We start from the raw sequence: 14,307 nt of genomic DNA on the forward strand, positions 1-14,307 counted from the left end.
TCACTCGACACGCTCTTTGAGGAGCGTTTTCCCAGTCACAAACCACCCTTCACTTAAAACGCTTCCTTCACTTGAGAAGATCTCGAGTATTTTCTCTAGATTGTCACGGAAGCGATCGAGCTTCGTTGAATCATCCCTCGAGTGAAGTTTTTGTGCCAACATCGCGTTTATAGCAGAGCCCGTGTCGCTTTGACGGCGTTTCTAGATAAATTAGGCTGCCACCGCCGTGTTCTTTCGACAGAGATGGTACGTGATTACTATGGAGCTGTCTTCGAATGGTTCGGCAACTGCTACTGTGGCGCCGGGACAGGCGAGCGTGGTGTCAAGATGACCACTCGCTTGTGCCGTTGTGTGTTGTGTACCGTGCACCAGCCAGTGAACGCTCGAACATATATTTTGCGACTGTTCAGCATATGCAAGCGAACGTCAGCAACTGATATTTTTGATTGGCCGACATATTAGTCGACCATTAACCGATGACGTTGTGTTAGGTCCTTGGCCTGACGCAATCAGAACACATGTGGTTATACGAGCCGTCATCGCTTTCTTAGAAGCCACTGAATGCACTTCTGTATAGTTACCCAGCCTAATAAGAACATATCATCTCTCCACCTTACCATCGTCATTCATCACTCTTTCACTCCCCAGTCACCCTTCCCCAATGTAGAGTAGCAGGCCAGAGCAGGCCGTGTAAGCATCTGTCAACAGGCAACGAAATTATAAGTGCAGCGAAGAATAGCAACGACCGGTTGGTATTTACTGTGAACATTTCAATATATTTCGCACCGTTAAACCACGCTGCACATCGGTCCGATTCCTCAACGAAACGCCGTGAATGCCGCGCTTCAAAGGGCCTGTAACAAAAAAACTTCGAAGAATAAATAATGGTAGCAAAAGTAAGCTGTTACGATCTTCAGCGGCTGCTCCTGGAGTTTCACCGTCAAAAACTTCGAAGCGGTCTGAAGTAGGCTTCGCTCGACTACGGCAGGCTGGCCGGCAACCGGTATGAGAGTTGCGCCGGCGACGCGCTCGCCCCGTCTCCGCCCATTGTGGCTTCTCGGAGTGTCACCGGTGTTTCACCGGCTGTAACATCTGAGTGGTAAGAAGGCCTCGCTATGCCGTCGGTATCAAGCCGGCATCGTATCGAGCTCGCACTGCGCGCCAGCCACCGCGGCAAGCGCTACGAGCTAGCACCGACCACCGGTGAGGCAAAGAATGTGTTTCACAAAAAAATGAAGGCTGCTGGGATGTATACCAGTCTTCTGCGCCTTGCGACTGTAGCTGTCCATGACTAACTACAAGGCGAGCGCCGAACGAGGCAGAGTACGATCGTCAGCGATTGCACCGTAAAACTTCGAAGCGGTTCGAAGTAGGCTTCGCTCGACCATGGCAGGCTGGTCAGCAACCGTTGTGAGAGTTGCGCCGGCGACGCGCTCGCCCCGTCTGCGCCTATTGTGGCTTCTCGGAGTGTCACCGGTATTTCACCGGCTGTAGCATCTGAGTGGTAAGAAGGCCTCGCTATGCCGTGGGTATCAAGCCGACATCGTATCGAGCTCGCACTGCGCACCGGCCGCCATGGCGAGCTCTGCGAGTTATACAAGTAATGCATGTGCGCAACGGGAACCGTGACTGCGAACCGTCTCATTCGTTTAAGTCTATCGCTCCGTAGCTCAAACTGCGTGGATAGCGGACACCTATTTCTGTGCATAAGAAAATCAACGAGACGTAAACTGCACATCAGCAAGCATTTTGTGATCGCCAGCTCTCATTTATCAAATCACCGTGCCGTACTCGTGAGTGAGGCCTAGTCATCGAACGCGGTAGCGGCGGTCTACCTCGGTTCATCGCTGGAGCTGCTAAATGTGCCTCGTTAATGTGCTCATTCAAGGCCGCGCGCTCTTTGTGTATGACACAGTGCATTTTACGGGTCCACAAACAGTACTGCTAATGCAAATTCAGCCCGTACGACAGAGCGTCAACTGATAAAACTTTTTCGCTATAGTAGAAAAATATTGAATATCAGGCATGCTTAGGCTAAAAGGCATGTGTGTTGAAGTGCTTACATCAGACCACTGCAAGTTCATACTTATGCCGTGCGTATTTATTGCTTAATTATTAGCGAAAAAAGGCTTTCACCAGGACTGCATGGGAGGTAAGAGTGTGGTGCCTGTATATACCCGGTGACTAAATGGTAGGTGTGTACTGCGTGTGGCAAGCTGTGGTGAGTGCGAGTGTTGTGATATTACGTGAACGTTGTGATAATGTTTCTGTACTGTAATCATTGTTGTGCACATTAAATGTAATGTAATTAAAGTTACGCTTGCGTATTGTACGGCTGCAGACGTTAATTTTTTTTTCTCGAGCGATGCAAAAAATTTACTCATACTGACCTGAAAAAGTTCTCCAATGGATCTAAATAAAAACCCCCCTGGCACTATGCAAAAACCCCCTACTGATGGGGAGTAAATTTTTTACTCCCTCCGGACGGTCCCTCCATCGGGGCATGCGCTAGAGGACAAGGTCATTTACTCCCATCTCGGCTTATTTCTGTTTACAGTGTGTATATATCTACGAAGCAGTTTTTTACAAACTGCGATGGAACCTTGAACTGTTTTCGTGCCTTGTGCATGCATTTGAGAGCGAATAGTTTGTACGGCTTCGTGAACTCGAGAAAACCACGGTGAGCGCTTTCGCCTCCGACTTCAACCCACGGTGCGCCATTCCGTAAGAACGATTAACGTGTGTTCGTGCGTCGTTTTAGTGCTTCCCGTGAACTGCGGATGTTACGCTCATCGAAATTCGCTGACGAGGCTGTGTTGGGCTGTCGAAACCTGCGTATGTTTCTCGCTTGTGCGTGTGCTGGGAAACATTTCGCTGATTTGTATCGGGAAGTACACGCGTGTCAATGACAGTAGCCTATTCTCAGTTGTTTGAAGACAATGCGCTTTTGCACGTAAACGCTGCATGGGTATTTTAGCATGCCTACTCTGACATTTGCATGTCGTACGCGTGAACTGCCGCGAGCTGCACGCTGGGGCAGCAGCGCCTTTTTAGCATTACGACGATTACTTATTTCTGCAAGTAGAATTTATGCGCATTATTTCGCGATATATAGTCAATTGGTTTTACTCAATTGCAGTGTTTAACTGATCTTATTTATGAGGAGGGGGTATACTCTTACCTTTATTCAGCATCACACCGCTGTTCAAGTGAATGCCGAAACGCGCGTCAAGGTCAAGTAGGACGTACACAAATTAGCGATGGAAAGGTTGGTCTTCCTCCAAATAAATAATGCTTTTGCAGATCTCTTTCGCAAACCTTCGCGTGCAGTTGGGGTCAAGAAATGGTGCAGAACAACCCTCAAAATCATTATTGTTACTGCATACAGTTGCTTTTTAAAAAATGGGGATTTTTATAGCTGGTACATTATCTCCACAGCAGTACGCTGGTTGTCTTGGTCATGGTTCACTTTTACAAATTCATTCTGGATTATGAGAACTGTACTTATTATTCAAAAGAGTGAGCAAATGGCGGTGACATACGCTCTCCTGCTGACTTCTGCACCGGACTTCGGTACTTATTGTTCATCTTCAAATTACGCAACTACTAAACAAACATCGATCAATCGATTTTCAATATTGACCTTTCTCTGTCTCGCTGCCTTCGGTTTGTTTCTTTTTTGTCACACTTTCCTAAAATCATCAGTTCAACTTGTTTCGTAGAACATAAACATCAGCATACATAGGCCAGTGTTTCAGTAAGCTGTCCCGCATGCACTAGTCCTCTTTGATTTAGTTCATGACACAATTACATACCTCGACAACTGATGAAGGGAAAGTTGTTTGTACTCTTTTATTGAAGTCAAACGAGTAAAAATGGGGCTGCACATCCCAGTGTTTGCCCAAATGCAAAGAAATGTATGATACATTGAATAAAGTGTGCCGTATTGCACTAGAAAATGTTTCCGTCCCAGACCATCTTGTAGAAAGCGACCATCACTGGACAGCGGGACGAAACGGCGACGCACAAATGACATGGCATGCAGGTGACGGTGAACGTGACGCCGGCTTGGCGGCGGAGGGGGGGGGGGCCAGGGAGGCGTTTTTTTTTCTCTTTTTCGCGCTCGCGCTTGTGTCTGAACACGGTTCTTCATCAGTTTATGCCGGCTCCTGGCGCCAGGCTGGCGCGACAAAAATGGCGGCTCTTCTCCTTCTTTTCTTTTTTCTCCCTTCTTGCGCCTGCTCTCACCGGCTCTATGCGTTACTTCTGTGGCGCGCGGCTGTCACGGGTATCTTTTTATTGCCGGGCTGCCTATAGACAGCATTTTAGTCAATACGCAGCAGCGCGCCACCTATATGCCGTTCGTTATGCGGCACCTGACTGAGAATGTAGACGCACTTCACATGTTCATCGTCTAGCGCTCAGTCCGGCCAACAAATGCTTGATAGTCTTTGTTTAGTATTTGCAAGTCTTCAGTAGACACTATTACTGAACTATCTACAGCGCAATATGAAGTGGCCAAGATCCTGTGTTTAGTAGCATGAAACGCAGTAGTGTTTTTTTGTCTACACATAGAAATCGACAATATGATAGCCCTGTTGGACTATGCACTTACCTAGCTTGGCGCCATAAAGGAACTCTGTCACTCTGCCCATTGGGATATACTCCCAGCGAGTGATGGGTTCACCGTGGCCCATATCGATCACCTCCTGGTAGATGAACGGCTTGGACCCCGCAGGGAAGAACTCTGTGCTGAGGTTATTAAGCTTTCCGTAGATGACTTTCAAGTCGACAGGCCACATATGCTTCGCGGCATCGACGCGAAATCCGGCTACGCCAAAGCTGATGAGTCGATTTAGGAACTCAGAAATCTTGGCTCGAACGTGATCTTTACCATGGTCCAAGTCCCGTAGTCCGACCAATTCACAGTTGCGCACCTGTGATACAAGGTAAATACCCCTGAATTGCTCGGATATCTAGAAAAGATTTGTAGAATAACAGTCAGCTACGCGCAATATTTATGTACACTCCAAAGTATTCGCAATCTTCATAGACTATCGCTCCACCAAGCAGAATTCGGGAGCGTCCTTTCAAGGTTTATATGGGCCGACGCTCCCTCGTGTAGCTGTGCTACCTTCAGTGTTAACGCGTAGGCGAGTAATGAACACTACCACTCCGCACGTCTCTTGCATCAGTGAGCAAACGGGACCCGCCGTGACACGATAAATCTGATTTGTTCTTGCGTTATGTGAAGCTTTCGTGAAAATACGTGGCAACTGGCGCTTTCAATGAAAGTTCTCAAAGTACGCATTTCAGCTTGGCGAGGTTTTCCGTAGTCTTGTAGGCTAGTTAGGTGTCATCGTCTGACCTATAAGGTCAAAACAGACCTTGTTTTTTTTTGCGTATATCGCATTCGTCAGTGCTTTTGTAGTGCATGAATTTCACCTTTTACGCGAGAGGTCGCGCTGGTTCGCGATTCCTCAAAATGGCCACCTCTGAACCCCCTATTTTTGCACGTTTTTCTATAGATAGCAGCACATTGCGAGCAACTTGCTTGTTGACAGAATATTAAAATTAGAGAGTGCTAGAACATTCTTGTACTCTCCAGCGAAATGTGCTCGACGCCCAGATAAACGTGGTGACGTGCTTCTGTTGGTGTTGTCAAGTCATTCGGCACAGGCTATTTCTCAGATTGCTTTAGAAGTTACGTTAAAAGAAACGATCTTGACGACAGTGATTTTTCGCTGAACGTAGAAGGCTGTCACCGAGAGTGAGAGCGACGGTCAACGATGAGCTGCGAACTCACAAGAAGCGAGTTGCACATGCCATCCCCTCGTGCGTTAATAATTTTTCACGCTCCTAAGTCACTTTGATTGTATTTAACGTATATTATCCTTTATCTAGGTGAAAATAGAAGCATAGTTTTTCTTTTGCATTGCATGTAGCGCAATTACTGTGGATATTAGGGAGCACCGGATGCTGCCAACACACTCGAGCTCGACCACTGAAGCGAGATGGTTACAGCGATGAAACATGCAATTACGGCTACAGTCTAAGTACCCCTGCCAACCTCTCCTGTACTACTTGTAGCTTCCGAACAGGGTTGTTTCTCGACTAATGATTGCAATTTTGAAATTGCGAAAAGCATGCGTGTGTATTCTTTCGGTATTGATATTTCGATCGCGCCTATGGAACCTGGAACTTCCGAGTGCAGTGAACGGCGCACGGTTAGTGCCTGAAGATGACTGTGACACACGCACGACGTAATGTGACGGTAAATGCTCGTGCATCGTTGAAGAAGCAACTTCATGTTCCTGCCAGCACAAGTAATGACGACTGCGTAATATAAGTTCGCAAACCTTCTCCACGTTAAACATTCGGTTCTGTGCATCCGTGATGACGGTACTATCGCGAGGCCTTATACTGTGGCAAATCCGTCAGCAAGGCTCGGCACATACGAGCTCGGACACCCGCTCACTTCATACGTAAACTCTTGTAAGCGCAGCTTTCTGTAGCACGCATAGGAATTCGCAAGGCGTCGTTCATGCACGGCAACGAAGCCTTTCACACCTCTCACACCGGCGCGAATGTCCCAGTGGCGAGCTTTCATGGTTTCGGAGAGTATATTGGTCTCATGTAAGTTTCAGTGCACGTCATGACTTTATTTGGTGAAAGCGACAAGCTCCCTATGTCCACGTGCCTAATCTGTTGCTATATTAACAAAGGAGTTGACCTTCCTCTGGGCGCCATCTTGTATAGTAGAGCGCGCCACCTATTCCGAATTTTGTGTTACATATACGTACAATGCTGAAGAAAGAGACTACACGTGCTTACTGTTTCATAGCACAGGTGATGAAATGTAGTTATGTCTTTAGTGCAAAGCATTCTCTCTTGCTGACTGTATAATTCAAAACTTGCGTACCTGTGGTGAATAAATGAGCATATATGATTTTTCTACATTGTAAAGAAGCATTGAGTATTTGGATGTAATTCTGGCACACAGTCATAATCATCCACTTGTTTCCTCACATCAATTTTTTCGAAACTAGATTCACGCGAATACGCCGTGCGTGACTGGGAAGTGCCAGCACAGTTGCGATAAGGGATAACGCAAGGAATTTGCGTGAGGTAAATGACGATAAAGTTGTGTGATAGAAATACTCGCGAAGTACTCGATTTCTCTTGCTCTGTAGTTGCTACGTACTACCCGATTATTTTATCACTTTATACACAGCTAGGTACTCTACAGCGTTACAACAATGCAACATTGCAGCGCCACAAGAAGCCCTTGAATTGAACTAATATTGAGTATAAGCGCAGTTCATTTTAACTACAGACCTGCTAAGAACAAACAAACACGCAGTTCAAATAACAAAAACAAAATTATTGCCGTACAATGCACAGAAATTTTTCACAATGCTCACCTGCAAATACTGTTGTGAATTGAAGTCATGTTAGCATTAGGCATCGGAGCTTCCTCAATTGTTACGTGCTTTTGTGACAAAATAATGTACGAACTTACCACGTTCACTCTACTAATTTCTACTTATTTACCTGCGCATCCTTTGGTAACAAGGAAATGCAATGCCGCAGGATGCCGCATTCCTAGTCGTGCAGTTATTTCACCGCGTGAGTCGTTCAATGAATAAATGAGTAAACGTCTGAACGTGACGGAGTTTTTTAAAGGCGCCAGCAACAAAAATTCGTGAGCGCGAGTAGGTTTAGCACTATATGTCTAGTCACCAAGTGCTAATCACAGGCTCATTAGTGCGGCGACATCCTTTTACGTTGGTCGGTGCTGTTTTGCATAGGCGAAAGGTGATAATCGACAGAATGAGTTTGATTTCTGACATCTCGGATTAAGTGGAACCGGGAGCGACTGCGTGTGAATTAATTGGCGTCAGTTTATTTGACGTGAGAATAGGCTGTGTACCCAGGGGCAAATATCAACGTCCTTAATAACCTTCAGTGCTGAAGGGGTCAGTAACTATGAAGCAAATAGCTCATTTGTACAAATAAAAGACGCTTTCCTTAATTTACCACCTACCTTACACTAAAAGCCACCTACCACCTACACTTTTCATTATTGCCTACATTGAGTACGCGTCATCCCTCAAGACTGCTCTAGGCGATTACGTATCGAGCTTATACTAACCTATAGTTCTTTGAAGATGTGTTGAGAATAATTTGTTACAAACTGTTTTATTCTCACGGCATTTATCATTGCATTACCACCCTCTGTAATACTATTTTTTCTCAGTACAGTGCAAATAAACGAGCAGAATAAAAACAATACTATGTTACCAAATTTAAAGGAACATGCTTTTAGTGTCAAGGTACGAGAAGGGGAGTTGGTAGATTTATATAGCACATGCTCAGGCCTTTACCGACCAGCGCAATCTGTAAACGCGTTCGCGTACTCATGCTCAGACATCCACTTTAAATCATAGCTTAAGTATCACTACGAACGTGAATGGGCGTATGAACGTACCAATGATGTAACTGCAACTTTATTGGTGTGCTACTTATTTCATCAGCAAGGAGTTAGTACACATTGTTCAAATAAAGGAGCAATTCACACGTGCACTTGAGATGGCACCCAGAAGCACGTTGGGTGAATCTTGTTAAAATGTAAAAAGAAGCATTACAGAGGGTGGCTAGCTTTCTTCGAACGTTGCAACTTTAGTTGCGGATGACGAATTTGAAAGAAAGTTAGTACAATAAGACCAATGCTCTTAGCCAAAACTGTCCATTGTAAAGTAGTTGCCTTGCCTCTACTATTTCGGTTAAGCTTAATCTTTAGCCCTTCTTAGAAGTTTCGAGTGATCACAAAAGTGCATACAATTTGTCGAAAGAACAACAACAGACGAAAATGAGCCTGAAGAAATACAACTAAATATTATTTACAGCATTTACACGTAGAACTACGTGACAATTTATACGATAAAAACCGAATACGTTAGTTTTATTTTATTGCAGCCAATTCTGATCCACAACTTTTTTCTTGTAGCTTAACAGCACTAGTAATTAGGATAAGCTTGAAAAAAAATCATGGTGTTGCCAATTACAATGCTCATTTATTATTTAAGGTTAACTGCATGTCCGCTACGTTCGTACTGACAAAAAGGCTTTAGTTATGACAATGGCGTTCCTAATTTTACGTGACAAAGAGTACTCAAGCAATCCATACGTGACCTTCGACAAAATCGGTTCAAATTTTCGGCATTTACACCTGAATACAGTGTAAAACACACGCCGGAGTACTCGACAGACGCCGATATCAAATATTCAAGAATTAAGCCAAATTCTAGACAAGTTTCTTACCTGCAGTGCATCTCCGTAAATCTCAATTGTACCTGACTCACTGTTGCATTTTTCTTTCCTGTTGAAATCATTGGGACCATACGGTACGGCTGGGTAACTGAACTCGTCGTAATTGAAGCTGCTCCCCGCTGTTCCCTTCTTTATTTGCAGAGGACCAGACATGTGATTGATCACTACGTCCACGTACACTCTGTGGAAAGACAAGAAAAGGAGTATAATGATTTGTTTAAGAAGTCTGTGAGAACTTATGCTGAGTGTGACGATGTTAAACGTTGAATTGTGCGCCAGTACGTGCGTGCCATTGTAATTGTGAAATAAGTGCTCTGTTATGACAAGAAAAGAGAGAGAGAGAAACGTTACTTTTATTTAGGTAGAAAGCAGATTAGTGCTTAGTAAGAGGAGAGAAGGGCTTGTTAACATCGCCTATAGATGACACCAAGAGGATTTGTGCTCTAAGTCACTGCATGTGATCGCGACGGGAGCAGAGTTGCGCATAGGCCAGCCATTATGTTCAATGGCTGCGCAGGGAAGCCACTCATCGGACGCACAGGAGACAAATATGGTGAGATGTCCCAGCGCGGGTGGCATGCTGCAGACTTATACGCGCGTGCTGATCAAAATTGCTCTCTTACAGGTAATCAGAACATGGCTGAAAATTTTGACTAATCGTAAAACGACGCGTACAAGGTCAATTCCCCAGTGTTTGGACGAATACGGGAGCAGTGCAGGGTGTGGGGCAGTGGCTCATATAATTGTTTTGTGGGGTTTAACGTCCCAAAACCACCAAATGATTATGAGAGGCGCCGTAGTGGAGGGCTCCGGAAATTTTGACAACCTGGGGTTCTTTAACGTGCACCCAAATCTGAGCACACGGGCCTACGACATTTCCGCTTCCATCGAAAATGCAGCCGCCGCAGCCGGTATTTGAACCCGCGACCTGCGGGTCAGCAGCCGAGTACCTTAGCCACTAGATCACCGCGGCGGGGCGGGCTCATACGCGAAGCAAATGTGCAATTTGAAGACAGTATCGAGGTGAATCGAAGGCAACTTTTTTGAACTAAATGTAACGGAGTTATTTGAATGTGAATTAGGTGATTCAACCGTTCGCCTTATTCGAAGGCACTCTATGCTACCGAAGGTATAATGCCACAACGAGGCAGTAAATGGCTCTGCTAAGAGAAAAGTGAGTCAAATAATCGAATCATTCCCACTCAGAATACTCATGATTTGACACTAGGAATAATGCGCGTCTATTGCGTACTCTTGAGAACGCGTCTAAAAGCTGACGATTGATTGATTGATTGGTTGGTTGGTTTATATCCGCGGTTTAACGTCCTAAAACCATCATGTGATTGTGAGAGACGCCATAGTGAAGGGCTGCAGAAATTTCGATGGTGGGGTTCTTTAGTGATCCGTGTGCCTAAATTAGGTGTATACACCTAATTTAGGCAAGCAAGTTGACAGCATTTTGTCTATTAAAAATGCAGCTGCCGCAGCCTCGATTTGATCCCGCCACCTGCAGGTGAGCAGCCGAGTACCTTGGCCACTAGATTACCGCCGCGGTGCGCTGAAAGTTGGATCGCTGAGCAATGTGAATGGGAAATCAACATTTATAACTGATGAGCACACCAGTTGCTTAACTGTTGCTAAACAAAGGTGTCATGACTGATAGAATAGAATTTTAATTTATTTGACCCTGCCTTGCGCTCACGATTGCCATCATTGTCCGAAGCTGTGCCTATTTGGCTACTTTTCCGGTGGTGGCAGGAACAAAAAAAATCACAGCTTATCCACCGAATGATTGACGATGGGCGGGGCGAAGCACTGAAGGTTTTCAGTGTTAAACCGTGAACCATCCGCGAGTATCACCCACTACATCATCAAAGACGGGACAAACACTGTATACATGGTGTCCCACGCAACTTTAGCCAGAGTTTCAAAAGATGCCAGAGCACGTAATTATGACGTGATCAAATGTATGTTTCTCACCGTTGCCTGGAGTTGGTCAGACTATTTCTTGTTCTCAGATATTGTTTAATTAGATATGTTTAATAACGAACGTTTCAAGAAGCGAAGATAAATAAAAAAATTTACTGAGAAAGTTGTAGATAGGTTTGCGAAACGTCTGATTAGACAGTTTTGAACTCTATATCTGATAGGTATTAGTGTTTTTCTGCTAAATGCAAATGCCTGCGAAATAAAAAATACCACGTGACAAACACGCTCAGCGGCAGTGCGCACGATGATTCTAGTGCTCCCTAACGTACTGCGTACGAACGTCACGCTTCCCTGGCGCCGGTTCATTACAGCAATAAGCAGTCACAGCGGTGTTCGTTTGTGTGGCCGATAGCAAAACCTGTTCATCCTAAAGCCCCCACCATCCCTACGGCCCTGTCAAGAAAGCACAATGGGGCAAATGCTATAGGGGTTCGTATGCGGAACGTTATGGAGCACTAGATTAATTACGCGCACTGGCAAGCAAGCGGGCTTGTTACGTGGTATTTATTGTATTTCGCAGGCATTTGCAATTGGCAGAAAAACATTAATAGATAACAGACATACAGTTCAAAGCTTTCTAATCGGACGTTTTGCTGATTTATCTACAACTTTCCCATTGAATTTTTTATTTATCTTCGTTTCTTGAAAATTTAGCTAATAAACATATCTAAGTGCACAATATTTGAGAACGCAAAAATAGTCTGACTAACTCCAGGCAACGGTAAGCAACACGCATTTGGTCGCGTCGTCATTACAAGCTCCGGCATGTTTTGTTTTTTTCAACTCTGGCTAAAGTTATGTCAGACACTCTGTATAGTTACACAAGAAATTTTATTATTCGTAAGTGGCAGCTATAAGTAATTTTCGCTTCCTCTTCATTTAAACGGCTTTGTGGTCCATAAATTGGCGGATCAAAAATGAGGAGTAGTGAGCAATTTGTAAAGACGGAACTATAGACGGTCGCGTATAAACAAGGAATCAGCACAGTGAGACAATCTATCGTTTCTCAACGTGCACCTGGATACAAGTACACTCTTAATCAGGTCCTGGTTAAATGCTGGCGATACTCAGGAAATCAGACGAAAAAATGCCTGCTTTCCTGCTATACCTATTCCTTTAGGCGGGACCTGATTAAGAGTGTACACGACCATCTTGCATTTCATATTGGCTACCTCTCAACAGTATTTGCTTTATGGTCGGTGAAGGGGGGAATCGGTAATGGGGCGTAGTGGGATATTTGTAAGTATGAAGTAGGAGACAAAAGTGGATACATAGGCGGTCACGTACAAGCATACGAGGGACGGGCAGACCCACCCCTTTAGAAGCTTCGCGCCTTAAATGTTCTGCCTGTTTGGGGGCTATTTTTAATACTATCTACCCCCCCCCCCCCATTTACCTGACTTTTTTTTATCCTGTGGCGTCACTGCCGCTTCTGTTCGAGCATGCGTTGTAAAACATGACGGCCAAGGCGTGCTTCGAAATCTCACAATTCAATTCGGCGTTTTTTCTGTTTCTTCTCGGTTCTAACCTCTTCTCGGCTCAAGCATTGATGCGTACTGTCCCAGCATAACCTACAGTGGCGATCAAAATAATACAGGCTAGAGGAGCATTTCGCGAAACTAAAGTAAAAACAGCACCACGGTGCCTTTTCACGGCATTTAGCGAAGATCGAGAGTGCGTGCTGCCCACGCACGTACTTTTTACACGAGACCGCTATTTCGCTCGCTCCAAGGGAGCGCTCACCCGAACGTACGTACACTTCCACCAAAAGGCTCTCATAAATAATCATTTAAAGACTTTTTTATCACACACGCGTGGCCACTTTCAGCAAGTTTTACTAGCCTTCGCTGCAGTTGGCTGCTTTTTTGGCGGGTTGGTTCTGTTTTTTACCAATCCTTCTATTTTTGACCTGGCGATTCCGGCTCCACCCTCTACTTCTCAGCGAGACCGTGACGTTGCTTTTGAGCTCACGGCTAGCATTGGAAACAGCTAGCAGTGATTTCAAAAGCTACCTGTCACTATCAGGAATACTTGCTTTAAAATTATTGTAACAGTGCTAATATCTTTCCCGACGGTAAAGCTATTTATAACACCAAGTTCACGCCTTACAGTGGCGTCTGAGGCGATTCTGGTAATACCACTATGTTTTTGCATCTAGAAAATAAATGTTCAGCCAAGGTAAAAAGAAAGAAACGTCCGCTTGCGCATTCACCTGACGCCGGCCTCGTTGCAGCGACGAACCATGTCACGAAACTGCGTCTCGTTGCCGCTCCGAGTACCGATTTTGTAACTGACAGGCTGGTACCGCTCATACCATGGTCGTTTCACTGGCTCTCCAAAAACGATGCCGTGCTCGTTTACTGGCGATGTCTGTTTGAAATGGACAGAGTGATAACAATCGCATGATTATTGGTTTGCAGTAAAAAAAAGAAATAGTACTCCCTTCGAAGAATATGATATATAGCTCTATGTAGTTGAAATCTTTGAGCGATGTAACCTGAAATCTCTAAAATTGGTTGATCACTGCCTTATTCAGTCGCCGTAAATATTGTTCACGATCATAAGGACGGGATAGGTCTTTCGCTGTGTTGTAGCAGTGGTCACGGGGCTTGGCTAAGCTAACCATTTGGTTGCTGGATCAATTCTGGCCATGGTGCTCTGACTGTCTTTTATCAGTACATATAGAAGAACATCAGATGGCCTTGTAGTGCCATCATCACCATCATCATTTCTCAATCACCGCGCCGCGCCTCTCGCGCAGCTGATGCTAGCTCGAGTGGCGCGAGGATTAGAACAAGCTAGCGAACTTGGTGTGTCGGACGTGGACAGACACCGCGGCTCCGTTTGAGGCGTGGAAGGAAGTGGCGAGAGAACGACACGACCACGTTGGCCGCCGTCTCGCCTTCCTCTCTCGCTACATTGGTGACCCGGAGAACACGCCCTTCGCCGAGCGGCCCGCGGCCATGTTCCCGCACCTCTGCCCGC

General features: G+C 45.3%; 2 protein-coding genes across 5 annotated transcripts in view; one reads left to right on the forward strand and one right to left on the reverse strand.

Annotated features, from left to right (window-relative positions):
• The window catches only part of LOC142761650 (uncharacterized), a 272,706-nt gene that overhangs the window by 53,297 nt on the left and 205,102 nt on the right, over positions 1–14,307 (forward strand). The gene's annotated exons all lie outside the window — the stretch shown is intronic.
• Positions 1–14,307, reverse strand: part of LOC119185812 (pancreatic alpha-amylase) — a 40,189-nt gene that overhangs the window by 14,350 nt on the left and 11,532 nt on the right. The window contains exons 2-4 of the mRNA XM_075884014.1: positions 13,535–13,692; positions 9,325–9,514; positions 4,616–4,937 (exon numbers count right to left, since the gene is read on the reverse strand). Coding sequence (XP_075740129.1) covers positions 4,616–4,937; positions 9,325–9,514; positions 13,535–13,692 — 670 coding nt within the window. The remainder of the gene's footprint in view (positions 1–4,615; positions 4,938–9,324; positions 9,515–13,534; positions 13,693–14,307) is intronic.

The sequence above is a fragment of the Rhipicephalus microplus genome, unplaced genomic scaffold, assembly GCF_043290135.1.
Source record: "Rhipicephalus microplus isolate Deutch F79 unplaced genomic scaffold, USDA_Rmic scaffold_23, whole genome shotgun sequence".
Lineage (NCBI taxonomy): Eukaryota > Metazoa > Arthropoda > Arachnida > Ixodida > Ixodidae > Rhipicephalus > Rhipicephalus microplus.